This window comes from Heliconius melpomene, chromosome 1, assembly GCF_056956725.1.
Source record: "Heliconius melpomene rosina isolate 202511_hmr_F chromosome 1, ASM5695672v1, whole genome shotgun sequence".
In the NCBI taxonomy this organism is placed as follows: domain Eukaryota; kingdom Metazoa; phylum Arthropoda; class Insecta; order Lepidoptera; family Nymphalidae; genus Heliconius; species Heliconius melpomene.
The window spans coordinates 1,168,731-1,182,825 of record NC_140389.1 but is presented as its reverse complement, the minus strand read 5'-3'; the positions used below and the strand labels follow the sequence as shown (position 1 = coordinate 1,182,825).

Genomic DNA, 14,095 nt, shown 5'->3' with positions numbered 1-14,095 from the left:
GGGTAGGGAAAGTTCCGAAACATCGCATTTCAGAAAATTTATTAAAACATAATATTGGAACTGCTGTTTTATATTTCATTAATTCTAATAGTAATATTGCAAAATACTTCATGTTACATAACGGTTTTGCAAATGTGACCAGATGTGGGAAAGTCCGGTATCGGACCGGAATTTATAGATGGGCCCATATACTTATTATTTTAAGATTTAGAGCAGAATTTATTTGTGATTTAATATAATAATAAAAAAATGTTACTCATGTACAGTTAGTTAGTTTTAAAATTCATAAAACTTGTTATATTGGCGAGGCATTGAATTGTATCTAATATTTTAACCAAAAAGGCTTTATTAATCTACCATAACTGTACACGAGTACCTATTACATAAAAAAATACCAATTGCATTAATAAATCATAATTTCTATTACATAAAGTGACATTTCATGTGATGTTTATTATAATTGCACTAAAAACTAACTAAAGCTTACAGTTTAAATAAATCGATGTATGAATGACATGAGCAACTAATAAATTTATAATACTATATATAAAAAAAGAGTGTCAGTCCGTTTAGACTACCCCTAATTCTCATATTGAGACCCTCAATTTATAAGTGCATTATATAAAATAACAATTCCTATAAATACGGCTAAATAATTACAATGTACTTACGTAATATAATAAAGGATCATCAGTTTTCGAATTGTGCGATGTGTAAAGAAATTAAATTGCATTTCCAAAGAAAAGTAAACTTTCTTAATTTAAAATTATATTTTGTTCGAAGCGAAATATAAAAAAAAATCGTGGAGATTCATAATCTGATAATTTAAATATTTTATAATCGTAACAAATCTTATAACAATAATAACGCAAACAGTAATTATGCATATTGATTGATTGATTTCTCGAAATATGGCGTTTCGAGCGTGCCAGTTGAGCACAATTCATTTCGCCAATGTCACGTTGTATGGAAAACACACGAAGGAAATTGACCGGTAATAAAAAAGATAAATATACACAATTATAGAATACATGTAGATTATGCATATTGACATACATTTGGCGGGAAAATTTTGACTTTTGACATCTGTCACTACAAAGCGGGTACCACGCGACGTGTTATCAGCAAAACATATTCGATTTTAATGCAAATTGTAAATTCATCTTTTTTTTGTTTAGAATTTTAAGTTAACGCATTAATTCACTCTCATTCATCCTTTACTTAAATAAATCTACAATTTCCGTTAAATCGAAAAATAACTTGTATTTACAAAATGTTTATTTTATAACGCAATAAAGTTATTATTATTATGATTTTGGTAAGCGCTACGCTATATTTATATATTTAAATCGTCTAAAAGTCGTTGTCGCTTGATGCGTCGCATGCCTCGTTGATGAGCGCGGGCGGGTTGTAGCGGGGCGGAGACAAAACTGGCCCGTGAAAAGACTGCGATCTTAAGACGTTACTGTAATGAATAATTATGTATATACATATTAAAAATAATTATTATAAATGTAACTAATTATGTCAATAAAAATAAAAATGAACTAACTTAAAAACTTCTGTGACTTCTGATTTTGCCAAAAAACAATACATCATTTAAGTATAAAAAATTGAACGTAACAGCATTGGAGCCTGTAACGCATAAGTTTAAGTACCGTAGTTTACGGTTTCCAACTAAAAATATGAGCAATTAAAAATATGTTTTTTAAAATATTCTGATATTCTTATTGTGAAAATATACAAAAGTTTATTTAAGGATTCCATGATGATTTTTAAGTCAGGTCACTTTTATTTTAAAGGTGTGATGTACATCAAAGAATTTAAAAGATTTTATTTTTTAAAAATAAGTTGTTAAAGTATTTTTGTATTAAAATTTAAAAAAAAGTGTAAAAAATAAATTTTAAAAGTTAGAATTAAAAATACAAAACGAAATGGAATAAATATAAATAAATTTTTAAATATTAAAAAGCATCATACATAATAACTGATGGATGTTTATATAACAATAGTACTTATAATAAAAAGCTATAAGCGTTTCATGTTATATATAAAGCCAGATGATTATAATATATCGATGTTGTATTTTTTTTATTATATATTTTAAAAAAGCAAGGGTTAAAAGGCCAAATCTCCAAATCTTGATTTTTCATAAAATGATACAGAAAATTGTCTAGTCTTATTAGCATTAGCATTTTATACAAAAAAAATCATCTGTCTCTCAATCTGTCATTTGTAACTATTGTTGTAAATATTACATACATATATATTTTACAAAAAATATATACGTACTTCATTGAAAAACCAAGATAAAAACAAAGCTTGAAATATTTGCAAGCATATATTATATTTGTTAAAAATAAAGAACATTTTATATTGTGACAACATTATTTAGTGGCTGTTCGTATTACGACCTTCAACCTATGACATAATATAGGAATTTGCAATTCTAAAAATACATTAAAACTGTAAAATATTTTGTTTTAAGTTAACGTTCTGAATTTTTAACTCTTTTAATGTAAATATTTTTTTATTTTATCAATTTAAATTGTTGTTGAAAAACATGTATTGTTTGTATATTATGCTACATTGCAATTTTAATGGACTCTAATTGACTCTGATTAGATAATAAAGATAAAATAAAATGTATTTTTAATTAACTATAAACACATCAAGTAGTCCGTTTATAATTATAATATTCAAAATAATTCATATATACATATTTAGACATTCCATTCTATACATTTCCAAAGAATTCCCATCGAACACCATTATATTGCCACTTTTCCAAACTAACCTTTACAAGATGGCCGCCCTTGACAGTTTATCCAGAATTGCATGCATTTTGACATCTGTCACGCTCTAAAATATATTAGAATACAATTTAATAATTCCTAGGACACCTATGTTAAAACATAAATATTAAATAAATAAAATAAATTAGCCAACATAAATAACTTTATAAGAATCGCAAAATAATAAATTGTCTATTTAAATCTACTCAGCTTAAAACTTATACAGATTATATAATATAATATACACTAAAGACATTAGGAAATAAAAGTATATAGCGATACTCAATTATTTATTATCTGTTGTCTATTAGAAATCTAAATATCTATGTGTAGTAAAAATAATAATTGTATCGATACATATTAATATATGTGTCGTGATTACCTTCTATATTCCAGTACCTAGACAATGCACGTGTTTATTAATTTTTATTAAAATTAGAATAACATAACGATTTTTCTTTTGTTTTATTTTGTAAGTATGTATTCATTACTTTATAATTTTAATAGGCTTTCAAATTAAATCTTTTACATAAGATAGAGTTACAAATTACTTTGTTTAAGAGGAATATTATTTAAAAAAACAACTATTAATATAACATTATGATTAAAACATAATATTATAATTTTTAATTGAAATTAGGTATTAACTATCAAAATTCCCTACATATTAAATGGGAATGTTGGGATGATGGGAATTTTGACAGGTCATATTTTCAATAAACAAAATCAATCCGGCATAAAACATATACGTAATAAAAAAGTGTAGTTTCTCTGTAAAGTAAACTAAAATAAACATATAAATATATATAATTTACCTGGCACTTTTAACCGCCGGTTTGTTCTTCCCGAGCGCCGCCGCCTTGCGCGGGTCGTACGATGCTCGTCTCTTCCACTTCTCTAGTTCTTGCTTCTTTTGTTCTAAAAAAGTGTTATAATAACTCATAGCTTAAAAGATTTTGTATCAATCAAGTGTTCAGAAATAAAACACTACGCAATTAATTTACAAAGGGGATATAAAATGTTGCTTATATTTAGAATAACAGGAACTTCTGGTTCAAATTGATATATTCTTATAAGTACTTATAACTAAAAAAAAACCAGCTTTACGCTGTATCCCACACACAGCAGCAGAAGGAACATAGTGTTGAGACACTCCGATTACTACACTTAAGATTTGTACGTAAAACAACCTCTCAATATATTGATAAATCTTTCTAGAACATTCCTTACCCATTTCATAGTGCTGAGCACTACCTCTGCTAACTTCTTTCTTCTCACTCGTATTCAAAACTCCCACGTAAGTCTTACTCGGGTCTCTTCTTAGGAAGTTTTTAGGTGAATTTTCAGATTTATATTTAGATATGTCTAAATATCTAGGTTGTATGTGCTCTTTTTGTTTCTTGTGACTGATCGAGGTGGTCGACGATGACATTGAATAGTCACCGCTGTATCTGTAAATTGCAAAAAGCTTCGCTAAATGGGTAGAATATATAGAATGATAAGAATGAAGACCATATTATAATTTTTTATATATTATATATAAACAAAAAAAATATATTATTTTTTTATACTTAAAATGTAAATGTAGATAGATCATTTATTAAAAAATTATAAATGCATTATATAAAAAACTGAACACTTAAAAACAGATATCCAAATAATAGTTTTATTGTACAATAATAATAACATAAATATTTACTACCTCTGTTTAGGCTGTATAGGTGTTTTCTTTGGCCTCATCACAACAGGTGCACTTTCAGGCCCACTCTCCCCCTCAGTGTCGCTAGTATTCAACGAATTCTTCTCATGACTGAAAATAGATGAATTTCTTGGACTACTTCCGTTTGTCGTGGAATTAGTATCACTGTCCAAGATGAAAGTTTTGCGTTTATCTATTGCTTCTTTATAATCTGTGTCTTTGGTTTCATCTGTGTGTTGGTGTTTGCGTCTGTCATTTTGACGTTTGTATTTTTCATGATGTTGGTTCACCTGGAAATATATTTAATTTTGTTTTTTATTGTTAACATTAATAATTCTTTTCGAAACTTGTACTACTTAAGTAGATAAACTTTTATCATAATAGTAAATTCATCTGTCAAGAATAAAAAAAATTGTTTGAATCAGGATAAGACATAATCGAAGCCTTCCTGGTGCAATAAGGATGTCCTTGTAACCTGATAAAACAAGGTGGCTAAGATATCAATTCTCATTCTGTACATTCTATAAAATACTTTATAATAAACTTACTAATATAAATTATACATAAGCGTAAACCGCTATCTATTAGCTATTTGCTTCACTCTCTCTCTCTCTTTAAATCCTGAACACTCTTAAGTAGAACAATAAAAACTAAGTTAAACAACAATAAAACAATAAAAATAACAATAAAAATTAAGTAAAACTAAGCTTTTAAAAAACTAAGTCTCAATCCACAATAATACTAAAAAAACATAAAAATAAAAGCTAATACTACAAACCTGATATCCAGCCATATAATCCCTCTCCAACATAACACTATCATTGACATGTCTCCGCATGTCCTTCCTAAGATCCAAGATGTCAGAATGTGTGGAAGTTATCATTGGGTCGATTGGAAGAGTGATGTGGTCATCTTCTGTCTCTTCGGAAGAGTAGTCTAGAGTCAAGTCTGCTATGTTGGTAGTATGGAAGGATTGTGAACGGTGTACTGGGGATGAATGGCTGTAAAAAAATATTTTTATTTATTTATTTGTTTCAAACAATTGTCTTTACAAATATGAATGTAATGTAGAAATATGTACTTGAATACATGTAACCAACTTATACAATAATATGTTCTTAATTTATTGTCAATTCTAAAATTATGTTTTGAGAGTCTTTGTAAAGTACACAAGACTCAACCACTCAAACACATTTTAAAAATGGGAAAAAAAAATCTATTCAATATCCATATTATATACTAGGGATAGTAAGGAAAAAACATCACAACAAGAACATTTTTATTAAATAAAAAATTACTTAAAATTCACATAAATTACAATATTTATAAAATATTCCATATATACCTGGGAGAACTAAGGTCATCCTTGTTACACTCCTGACGCCTTGCTATCTGCTGTCTCTTTTTGCCTTCTTGAGCAGCCTTCATTGGATCATAGGACGATCTTTTCTTCCAATTGGAGAATTCCATTTCTTTTGTTGCCAGTGCTGATGACGACCGATGTTGGCTTGGTTTCTTCTGGCCTTTAAATGCAAAACAAAAAACATTTAAATATTTTAAATGAAGCTATTTAAACGTGTATATTTAGTATTATACATTTTTGGAAACCCAACGTTTCGACAATAGTTGTTTTTACAGTAGGCTGTGGTCACAATTAAAATCGCCTAGTTAGCTTCATATCTATAGGTATAATATAATGGTAATGGTATCACAAATAATATTATTCAGTGAAGAGACAACTTAGAGGTAGCTCAATTTAGGTCTTCACTTTTGATTAATTCTAGTTAGGTGGGACATAGAAACCAAAATATTTCCTTAGCCATTACTACAGCTCAACGTTTTCTAAACATTTTTATTATTTTAATCTTACCAGTAAGTGATATAATATAATTAACAATCATAAATAATATGAACCATATCAAAGTTTTATCATAAGTTTTTTATCAAACAATTCCAAATAAATACAGATAACATTATTTTATGACTAATATTTTTTAGCATTCACTACTCGATTAAAATCATAATAATTGCACTTATGTTATATTGAAACAATCATAATTTATTTCAAATCGATTAATTCAAGGACAGTCATTGTTCTCATTGGCTGAGTGGCAAAATCTTTGTCTCAATCGTATTGTTAAATTAAAAGGTTAGTTCCGTTGTTTATCTGTGCACGTGTCAAGGAGAAATGGCGGCAAACAATAAGATCTTTGTATTTAAAATCAAATAGATTTTTTTAATAAAGAGTTTCTAATCAATTAGAATTGTGTAAAATAAATATTATTCTGTTTTTTGACTTGGTGTTAATTTTCAATATGAAGTGAGGTGAGTGAGTGATAGATATAGGCCTGGAGGCCATCGTGTTGCAGTGGCACAACGTGCGACTGTAAACGCCACCGTTGTGGGTTTGTTTTGCCACTTGGAGGAAAGAATTACTTAATATTTTCATTTCTTCGCCCTGGTGTAATTAAATTAAGGCGGCATAGAGTTTCGCCATTCAACACGCAATGTCTGTTACGTAATGTAATTTTGCGCAAATTGGTGAAATAAAATACAAATAGGTAATACCTTTTTCTTGATTCTTCGGATGGACTTCTCTAGTCGAAGATCTAGATTTAGTGAGCCTATTAAGCACCGCCTGTCTCGTTGGTTCAGATATTTTTCGACTCTGATGATTAGCAGGTTTTGATCTTTCTCTTTCTTCTCTGGACACCGGAGGTTCAGACATTCTTGTATTTAATCCTCTTTCCTTACTTGTCACACGTACTGAATTCCTAACTAAACCTGGTCCAAATTTTCTTTGCATTTCTGGAGTATTTGGACATCTTGGTGAATTAGATGGGACCTTGGATTTTAAGTCTGGATACTCTATCCTGCCTCTATGAATCGGCCTCTTAAAGCGCATATCTTGAGATTTATCATAACATCCATTATCGGATTCATCTGAATAATCTTTATATTCCTCGGACTGTCCACTAGATCTTCTTGAAACTAAACGAGGTTCGATGTTATTATTTTTGTTGACGGTACTAAATGAGCTTGAGCGTTTAATCGATGTACCGAAAGCGGTATTGGTATAAGGTTTTTTCGGTTTCCCATCGCTGTATACTCTTTGGTGATTTTTCTTCAGATCTCCTTGGCAACGCGTTGGATCGATTCTATAGTTCTTGGACTCCAAAACGTTGTTTATCAAGACAGTCTTTAAGCAAACTGTTTGGTTAGCGTTACTAACGTCGTTCGTGAAAAATTCTGCAGGATTGCGACCTTCGAACGATCTGTGTCTTGTATGAGTTTTCCTATGTGGTGAAAGAATTGCTTCAACATCATAAGGCGGTCGGTTTGAAAGTGTTTTATCATCAGAACTGTTACTCAGCAAACCTTTCTCAGAATTGGGGCTGTTCATGTTGGAATCGTGTCTTGTGTCCTGGTCTAAGGACCTAGATGCCGTGTTGAGTAATACTTTATTAGTTTCCGGGACTTTGGACGACCCAGTGATTACATAATGGCCAGGACTTCTTAAAGGACTGCTATCGCCAGACGTATCTTTCCTTCTTAGACGATAGTTGAGTGAGTTTGATCGACTTAGTTGTGATAGTGGAAGTCTGGATACAAGTGTCTTTTCGCTAATAAGGCTCGTTGTGAGTGGATTCGGAATGTACGAAGAATTATTTGCCCTAGAGGAGTGCAGCTTAGCTTGCAGGTTAGTAATAGCGTTTTGTGTTTTAAGCAAGTAGGACTCCGTATCTTGTGGCGGTATAAGATCCTGTAACAAATAAAAAATATTACTTAACATTATTATTGTAATAAAAATTTAAACGTGTTACATACACGTTAGTACGCCGCCATGGCGCATGGACTAAGCATTTGACTGAACGCGTGACGGTAGTGGGTTCGATTCACGCTCGGGGCATTGCATTATTTTCATTTTCTCGCTCTGATAATAAGATTAATCTCGGCTTTCCACCACTCAACGTGCAAAATCTCGAAAATTGTAACTTAGAAGTTACATTTCAATATAAAATTCAAACAAAAACGACTACACTTAAATAAAAATTACACGTAATTTTTTATTTTATTTGTTTATGTCAGATTTATATAATTTTCTTTTCGCAACTACAATTTTAAGCCTCATTTAGTTGTGACGGTTAGTAAGCGTGCACTAATTGTGCGTGTTGAAAAATAAATCTTTTTATCTGTAAAATAAGTAAAATTTAAATGACTTAGCAAACAGCTTTTAGAGGCAAGTCGCGGTGCAGAGGCACATGTGTGCGACTGTAAATGCAACAATGAATTCGATTCCCACTCGAAGAAATGAAATATTTCCATTTCCTCGCTCTAATAATGAGCCAAAGTGCGGCGTTGAATTCCTCCACTTGACACGCAATGCCCCCGGAATTAGGAAAGTGGGAAACGGAACTGTCTTAATAGGAACGGAGTGTCTTAACACTAAGTTCCCAGATGTGAAGCTAAAAAAATTTTTTTACATAGAACAACTATATCGCAGTGAGGTAGAGGCGTTTGACTATAAGCTCGATAGTAGTAAGTTCTATTTCCACTCGAAGAAATACAACCTCAACCCCCACCTCAAGAGAGAGTGCGGCGTTGAGTTCCACCACTCAATTCATAATTTCTCGAATTTGGATGGAAACGGAGAACAGAGTGTTTGTTTATGTGCATTTAACATATTATACATAAGTATTAAATACATATATGTAGATCTTAACTTACTCTAGATCGGAATTCAATACGGTATAACCTCGATAATTGAACCAAATTACAGTCCAACGACCGTGGATTCGATACGGTAACTTTGAACTCACGCTTACTGTGTGTATTATCGGTTAAAGTCTTTAAAAGGTAAAAAACTTTGCAGGGTTTAATAAAATATCAGTTTTAGGTTTTAATTGAGAAAGGTGTATTTATTTATTAAAAATTATGTATCAAAGATGTTCTTAGATAAACATTTACGCCGTGAAGAGCTCTTTTCTCTCGATAACTTTAAAATGACGTCATTTGGCCAACTATTAAAGTTTACGATCATTTAACACGATGACATAACTTACTACTATTATACCTAAATGATCTCATTTAAAAAGTATAAAAATATAGAAACTTTCATAAAATATCCTCTTTTATGCGATATCTTAGCTACTGCGTTATAGGTTATCTTAAAATGGCAAGAAGTTACAAATATTATATGAACTAGTTTAAATTAACATAGAAAATTATGCTCCTAGTTTATTTGATTAAAATAAGTAAAGCTTTAGCTTTACGTATTTTCCTACATATATGCAGAAAGGCGGAGGAAAGCTAGTGTTCAGACACTCCAATTTACATTTTCCATTCAATTTTCAAAACAAAAAAATAAGTTATAGTTATATATATATATCTATCTCCCCGCTCTAATAGACCAGATAGCGTAACCGCGGTTACAGCGTCTGAATGAGCACTACTTACACTTACGATAAATATACACCATAAGTAATAAATAATACATACAGCAGAGTACAGGCAGGGCATAGTGTTAGGACATTGCGTGTTGAGTGAACTCAACGCCGAGATTTTGCCTTGCTGCCAGAGGGAAGAAATGAAAATATTAACGCATTTCCTCGAGTGGGAATCGAACCCACAACTTGTCACATTTACAGTCACATTTTGTGCCCCTGCGCCACGACTCGACTCTACCATAAGTAATAAATGTATATATATTTTTTATAGTTTTTAAATAACCAAGCAAAGAGATAATAAGAACCATAAAATAAATATTCTTTCCGCGTTAAATATCCGCGTAACGCGTTAGATAATTCCTCTGTGCGTGATCTGTGCGTATAAATGTTTAGGAAAACCATTTTGTACCAAACTGGGCCAAAAGTGCGGAAACTGCATTTACATTTAAAATATTGTAATATGTTGATTGATATACTTTCAATTTTATAGTTGGAAGAGTGATATATCTTTTATATCTAGTATTAGTATAAAGAAACATATATTTTTCTCTATGTTTACGTTGTATGCTGCATATAGCATGGTAAAGGGAAGACAGAGGGAACCTAGGGTTAAGTTACAATTCCCCTCGCACCGGGTTATTTTAGAGACATTGCGTGTTGAGTTGTTTCGCACGATATAATTCAAATATAGCTATTGCACGTAATAAAATATAACACACAAATATAATAAAATCGCTCACACATTCGTCAGAGATATTAGGCGTCACTTATTTGAAAATCTATGTATGTACTAATATTATGAAGCTGAAGAGTTTGTGTTTTAAATTAAATGATTTAATTTCAGGAACCTTGGAAGACCATAGGCTATATTACATACACTCAAAATATGTAGTTTAGACACAAAACTCTTATTTAAGTTAATAAAGTTATACAATAAATAAATAATACAATTTTCACAGCTGTATAACAACTAAAATAGGTCTAAACAATTTTCACTATGGTCATCTAGGCTAAGTCTATGCCTAAATAGGTTAACTAGAGCTACAAAGAACGTGGCCGACCGCCGATATAGTCAACTTATACTTTCACCGACCTTCCGCTTGACAATCGCATTCCTTATAACTGTATAAACTATACTGTAGAATAGAATAAATCTAATATAGTTTATAATATATTTTCGCCATTTTGACACCGTGGCATACATTAAATTTGTTTTGACACATTTTAATTCGTGCGTTCGAAGCTGTAAGTAACTGTCTAATAAAAATTAAGAATCTGATTTGCAGGTATCTAATTGATGTTAGACTAATTAAATTAAACCTTGGAAATTATATGAAGATTAGACAACAATACACGAGGTACAATCGAGCTGCTCTGATGATGGAATTGGAAGATGGCTGATGGAACGTTAGACTGCCTATAGTAAACATACCTAGTTTGTACTGATTACCACAGCAGCTCACATAGTGACACAGCTGAGATATGACGTGTTACCAAAGCAAGGATATAATTAATTCCCTCGAGTAAGATTGAAGCGACCACCATCGCGTTTTCTGTAAGACGCTTTGCCACTGCTCCACGATGTCCTCAGGTGGAAAATAAAATATGTAATATACAATTATCATCAGATTACTTGCCCCCAGGTATATCATAATAATGTGATCTTAAAATACACCACCATGACTCAATTATTACTCATGCACAAGTCAGTTGAACTTGAAGCGACCTTTGACCAAAAATGAACACAGTACAGCACAGCCTCTACAAGGCCTCGGGTCTCGTGTGGGTGTGCTGATTGCGTGTGATCGATTGAATGCAGACTTAATTTCCTATAGGTAGGTATGTAAACAGATAGAAACAATTATAAATTTTTACTTAAATAATTAATAATCACTACAAATACGCTATCAAAAAGTAGGTACTTACTATATTATCAAATTTTTGAAAGTTAATAAAAATATTGAATAAGAATTGAAATTTATTTATTCAAATGTTACTAGTGTTGCGGCCAGTCGTATCATACAGCACAAGCGTGGGACTGTAAACGCAAACGCAACAGCGATTCCCTCTCGAGAAAATGAATTTAATACTTCCTCAGTCTGATAACGAAGCAAAACGCAGCGTTGAGTTCTGCCACTCATCACGCGATGCCTCCAGAGTTCTGAGGAAAGTGGGAAACAGAAATGACTCAATGGCAACGGACTGTCTTGACACTAGGTTCCCAGATTCCCTCTGCTTACCCTGCTATGTGGGGGCATTCTGCGTGAAGCTAAATAAATTAAATTTCCAATAGTCTGGTTTCCATCACAATTTTAATATTGTGTTTTAAAAAAGATCTAGACCAAAACTTGTAATAAGTTTAAAATAACCAATAGATGACATAAAGATGAGTAATAGTAAAAAATAAAGATGACACATCTAATGATCACATCTATACTAACTATATAGGTACTATACATATGTATGTATGTTGGTACACAATTATATCATAAACAACTCAAAAGGTATTTATGAAGATTCACATATGTTTATGGTTCGCTTATATCTACTAGCAAGAGCTAGACTCTTATACAAACCCGAAATAAAAAAATAAATATATTTAAAATTTTTGTTGCATAACACATCCGTTGCTCTACTTTTCGTCCATTTAAGACATAATGCGTGTTATATGGCGGATATCAACGCCGCGAAACTTCGTGCAATGTTTTTTTTTTAAATTAAACATTTCCTCAAGAAGAAATCAATAATTACGTAGACTGTAGAGTCATATAAAATGTACAACTGCGCTTGTTTATAATAAATTTTCTCACTCATATTTTTTCACTTAAACAACACTCAACTCACCACTTTCCTCCATAATATATGGAGTCTACGATCGCTTGGAACACAAAAAATATCAATTTATTATGTCAATGCAATGCAAAGATACGACCTTTTATCTTCTGTTTTTGCCAACAATCATTAAATCGGTAAAGAACCCTCGGTGCGCAAGTCCGACTCACACTTGACGGGTTTTTTATTACTAATTTAAATAACGTGGTCATTGCTTAAGACACTGTTACGGTATTTTAATAAGAGAAATGTATAATTTCCGTTTACAAAACGTTTAACAACTTACTAAATTGTTTTAATTGCTTCAGTTTCCGCTCTTATTTAAGTAACTCTACATAACCAGAGTTATTTGTCAGTGTAAATACTTTTTAGAATAAATTTCAGCAAAATTAATAAATTTAATTTAATTTAAAATTAATGAATAAAATTAAATAAAAAAAAATCATTTTGCAGTCGTGGCGCAGGGGTACAAAGTGTGACTGTAAACGCGACTGGTTGTGGGTTCGATCCCCACTCGATGAAATTAAATATTTATTTAAATGTATATTTTCATTTCTTCGCTCTGGTGTCAAAGCAAAGCACAGTATTGAGTTCCGCCACTCAACACGCAATGCCTGAAGAATTCGGCGGAAAGTGGGACACGGAATGTCTTAATACGAGGTTCCCTCTGTCTACCCTGCTGTATGCGGGATACAGCGTGAAGCTGATTTGATTTAATAACATTTTTATTAATACTTTATCACTTAACGATCATAAAATAAAAGTAGGCATTTTAAAAATACTATGGCAACATTAGCATAAAATAAAAAACGAAACCTACTAAACTACTTATTTAAATTAATCTGTCCATAAAAACAAGTTCGCCCACTTGCTCTAACAGTGAACTGTGATGCGAAACACTTATTATTTTATTATATTATTTATACACATTTTCACACTTTATTAATTTAGTACTTATAAAAATGAAAATACATAATATAATTCTTTATATTCAATCATCTTAATTACCTACATATTCTAAAAATTTAATTGGACTACACCCTTATTTCAAATGATATGTAATACCAACTTGTCAAGCAGTATTATGAACAAAGGGGAAAGAAACAAAAGGCTGTGGATGAGAGGAAGTGAGTCATCAACAGGTGCGTATACCCTATAGGGTATACCTAATGGTACAAGTTTCAAAACTAATTATTATTTACATTTCTTACGCCACGGTCACGGTTGATTTTTGTTTTAGTTTCACGCTATAACCCGCATATAGCAGGATAGATAGAGGGAACATGGGAACCTAGTGTTAGGCAGACAGAAACTAAAGTTAC

General features: G+C 31.3%; 1 protein-coding gene across 3 annotated transcripts in view; it reads right to left on the bottom strand.

The window, feature by feature from the left end:
• Positions 1-1,042: 1,042 nt before the first annotated feature.
• LOC146540881 (uncharacterized) overlaps positions 1,043-14,095 on the bottom strand; it is a 44,026-nt gene continuing 30,973 nt past the window's right edge. Inside the window, exons 3-10 of one of the 3 annotated variants that reach the window (XR_014879293.1) lie at positions 7,063-8,257; positions 5,840-6,017; positions 5,273-5,495; positions 4,498-4,784; positions 4,026-4,246; positions 3,611-3,713; positions 2,798-2,862; positions 1,043-1,465 (exon numbers count right to left, since the gene is read on the bottom strand). Coding sequence is in view for 2 of the 3 variants with exons in the window: in XM_085206129.1 (XP_085062255.1) it covers positions 1,354-1,465; positions 3,611-3,713; positions 4,026-4,246; positions 4,498-4,784; positions 5,273-5,495; positions 5,840-6,017; positions 7,063-8,257 (2,319 nt within the window). In the remaining variant the exon portion in view is untranslated. Of the gene's footprint in view, positions 1,466-2,797; positions 2,863-2,914; positions 3,195-3,610; positions 3,714-4,025; positions 4,247-4,497; positions 4,785-5,272; positions 5,496-5,839; positions 6,018-7,062; positions 8,258-14,095 lie in introns of those variants that run through there. The other 2 variants (XM_085206129.1, XM_085206181.1) reach the window with 2 other exon arrangements.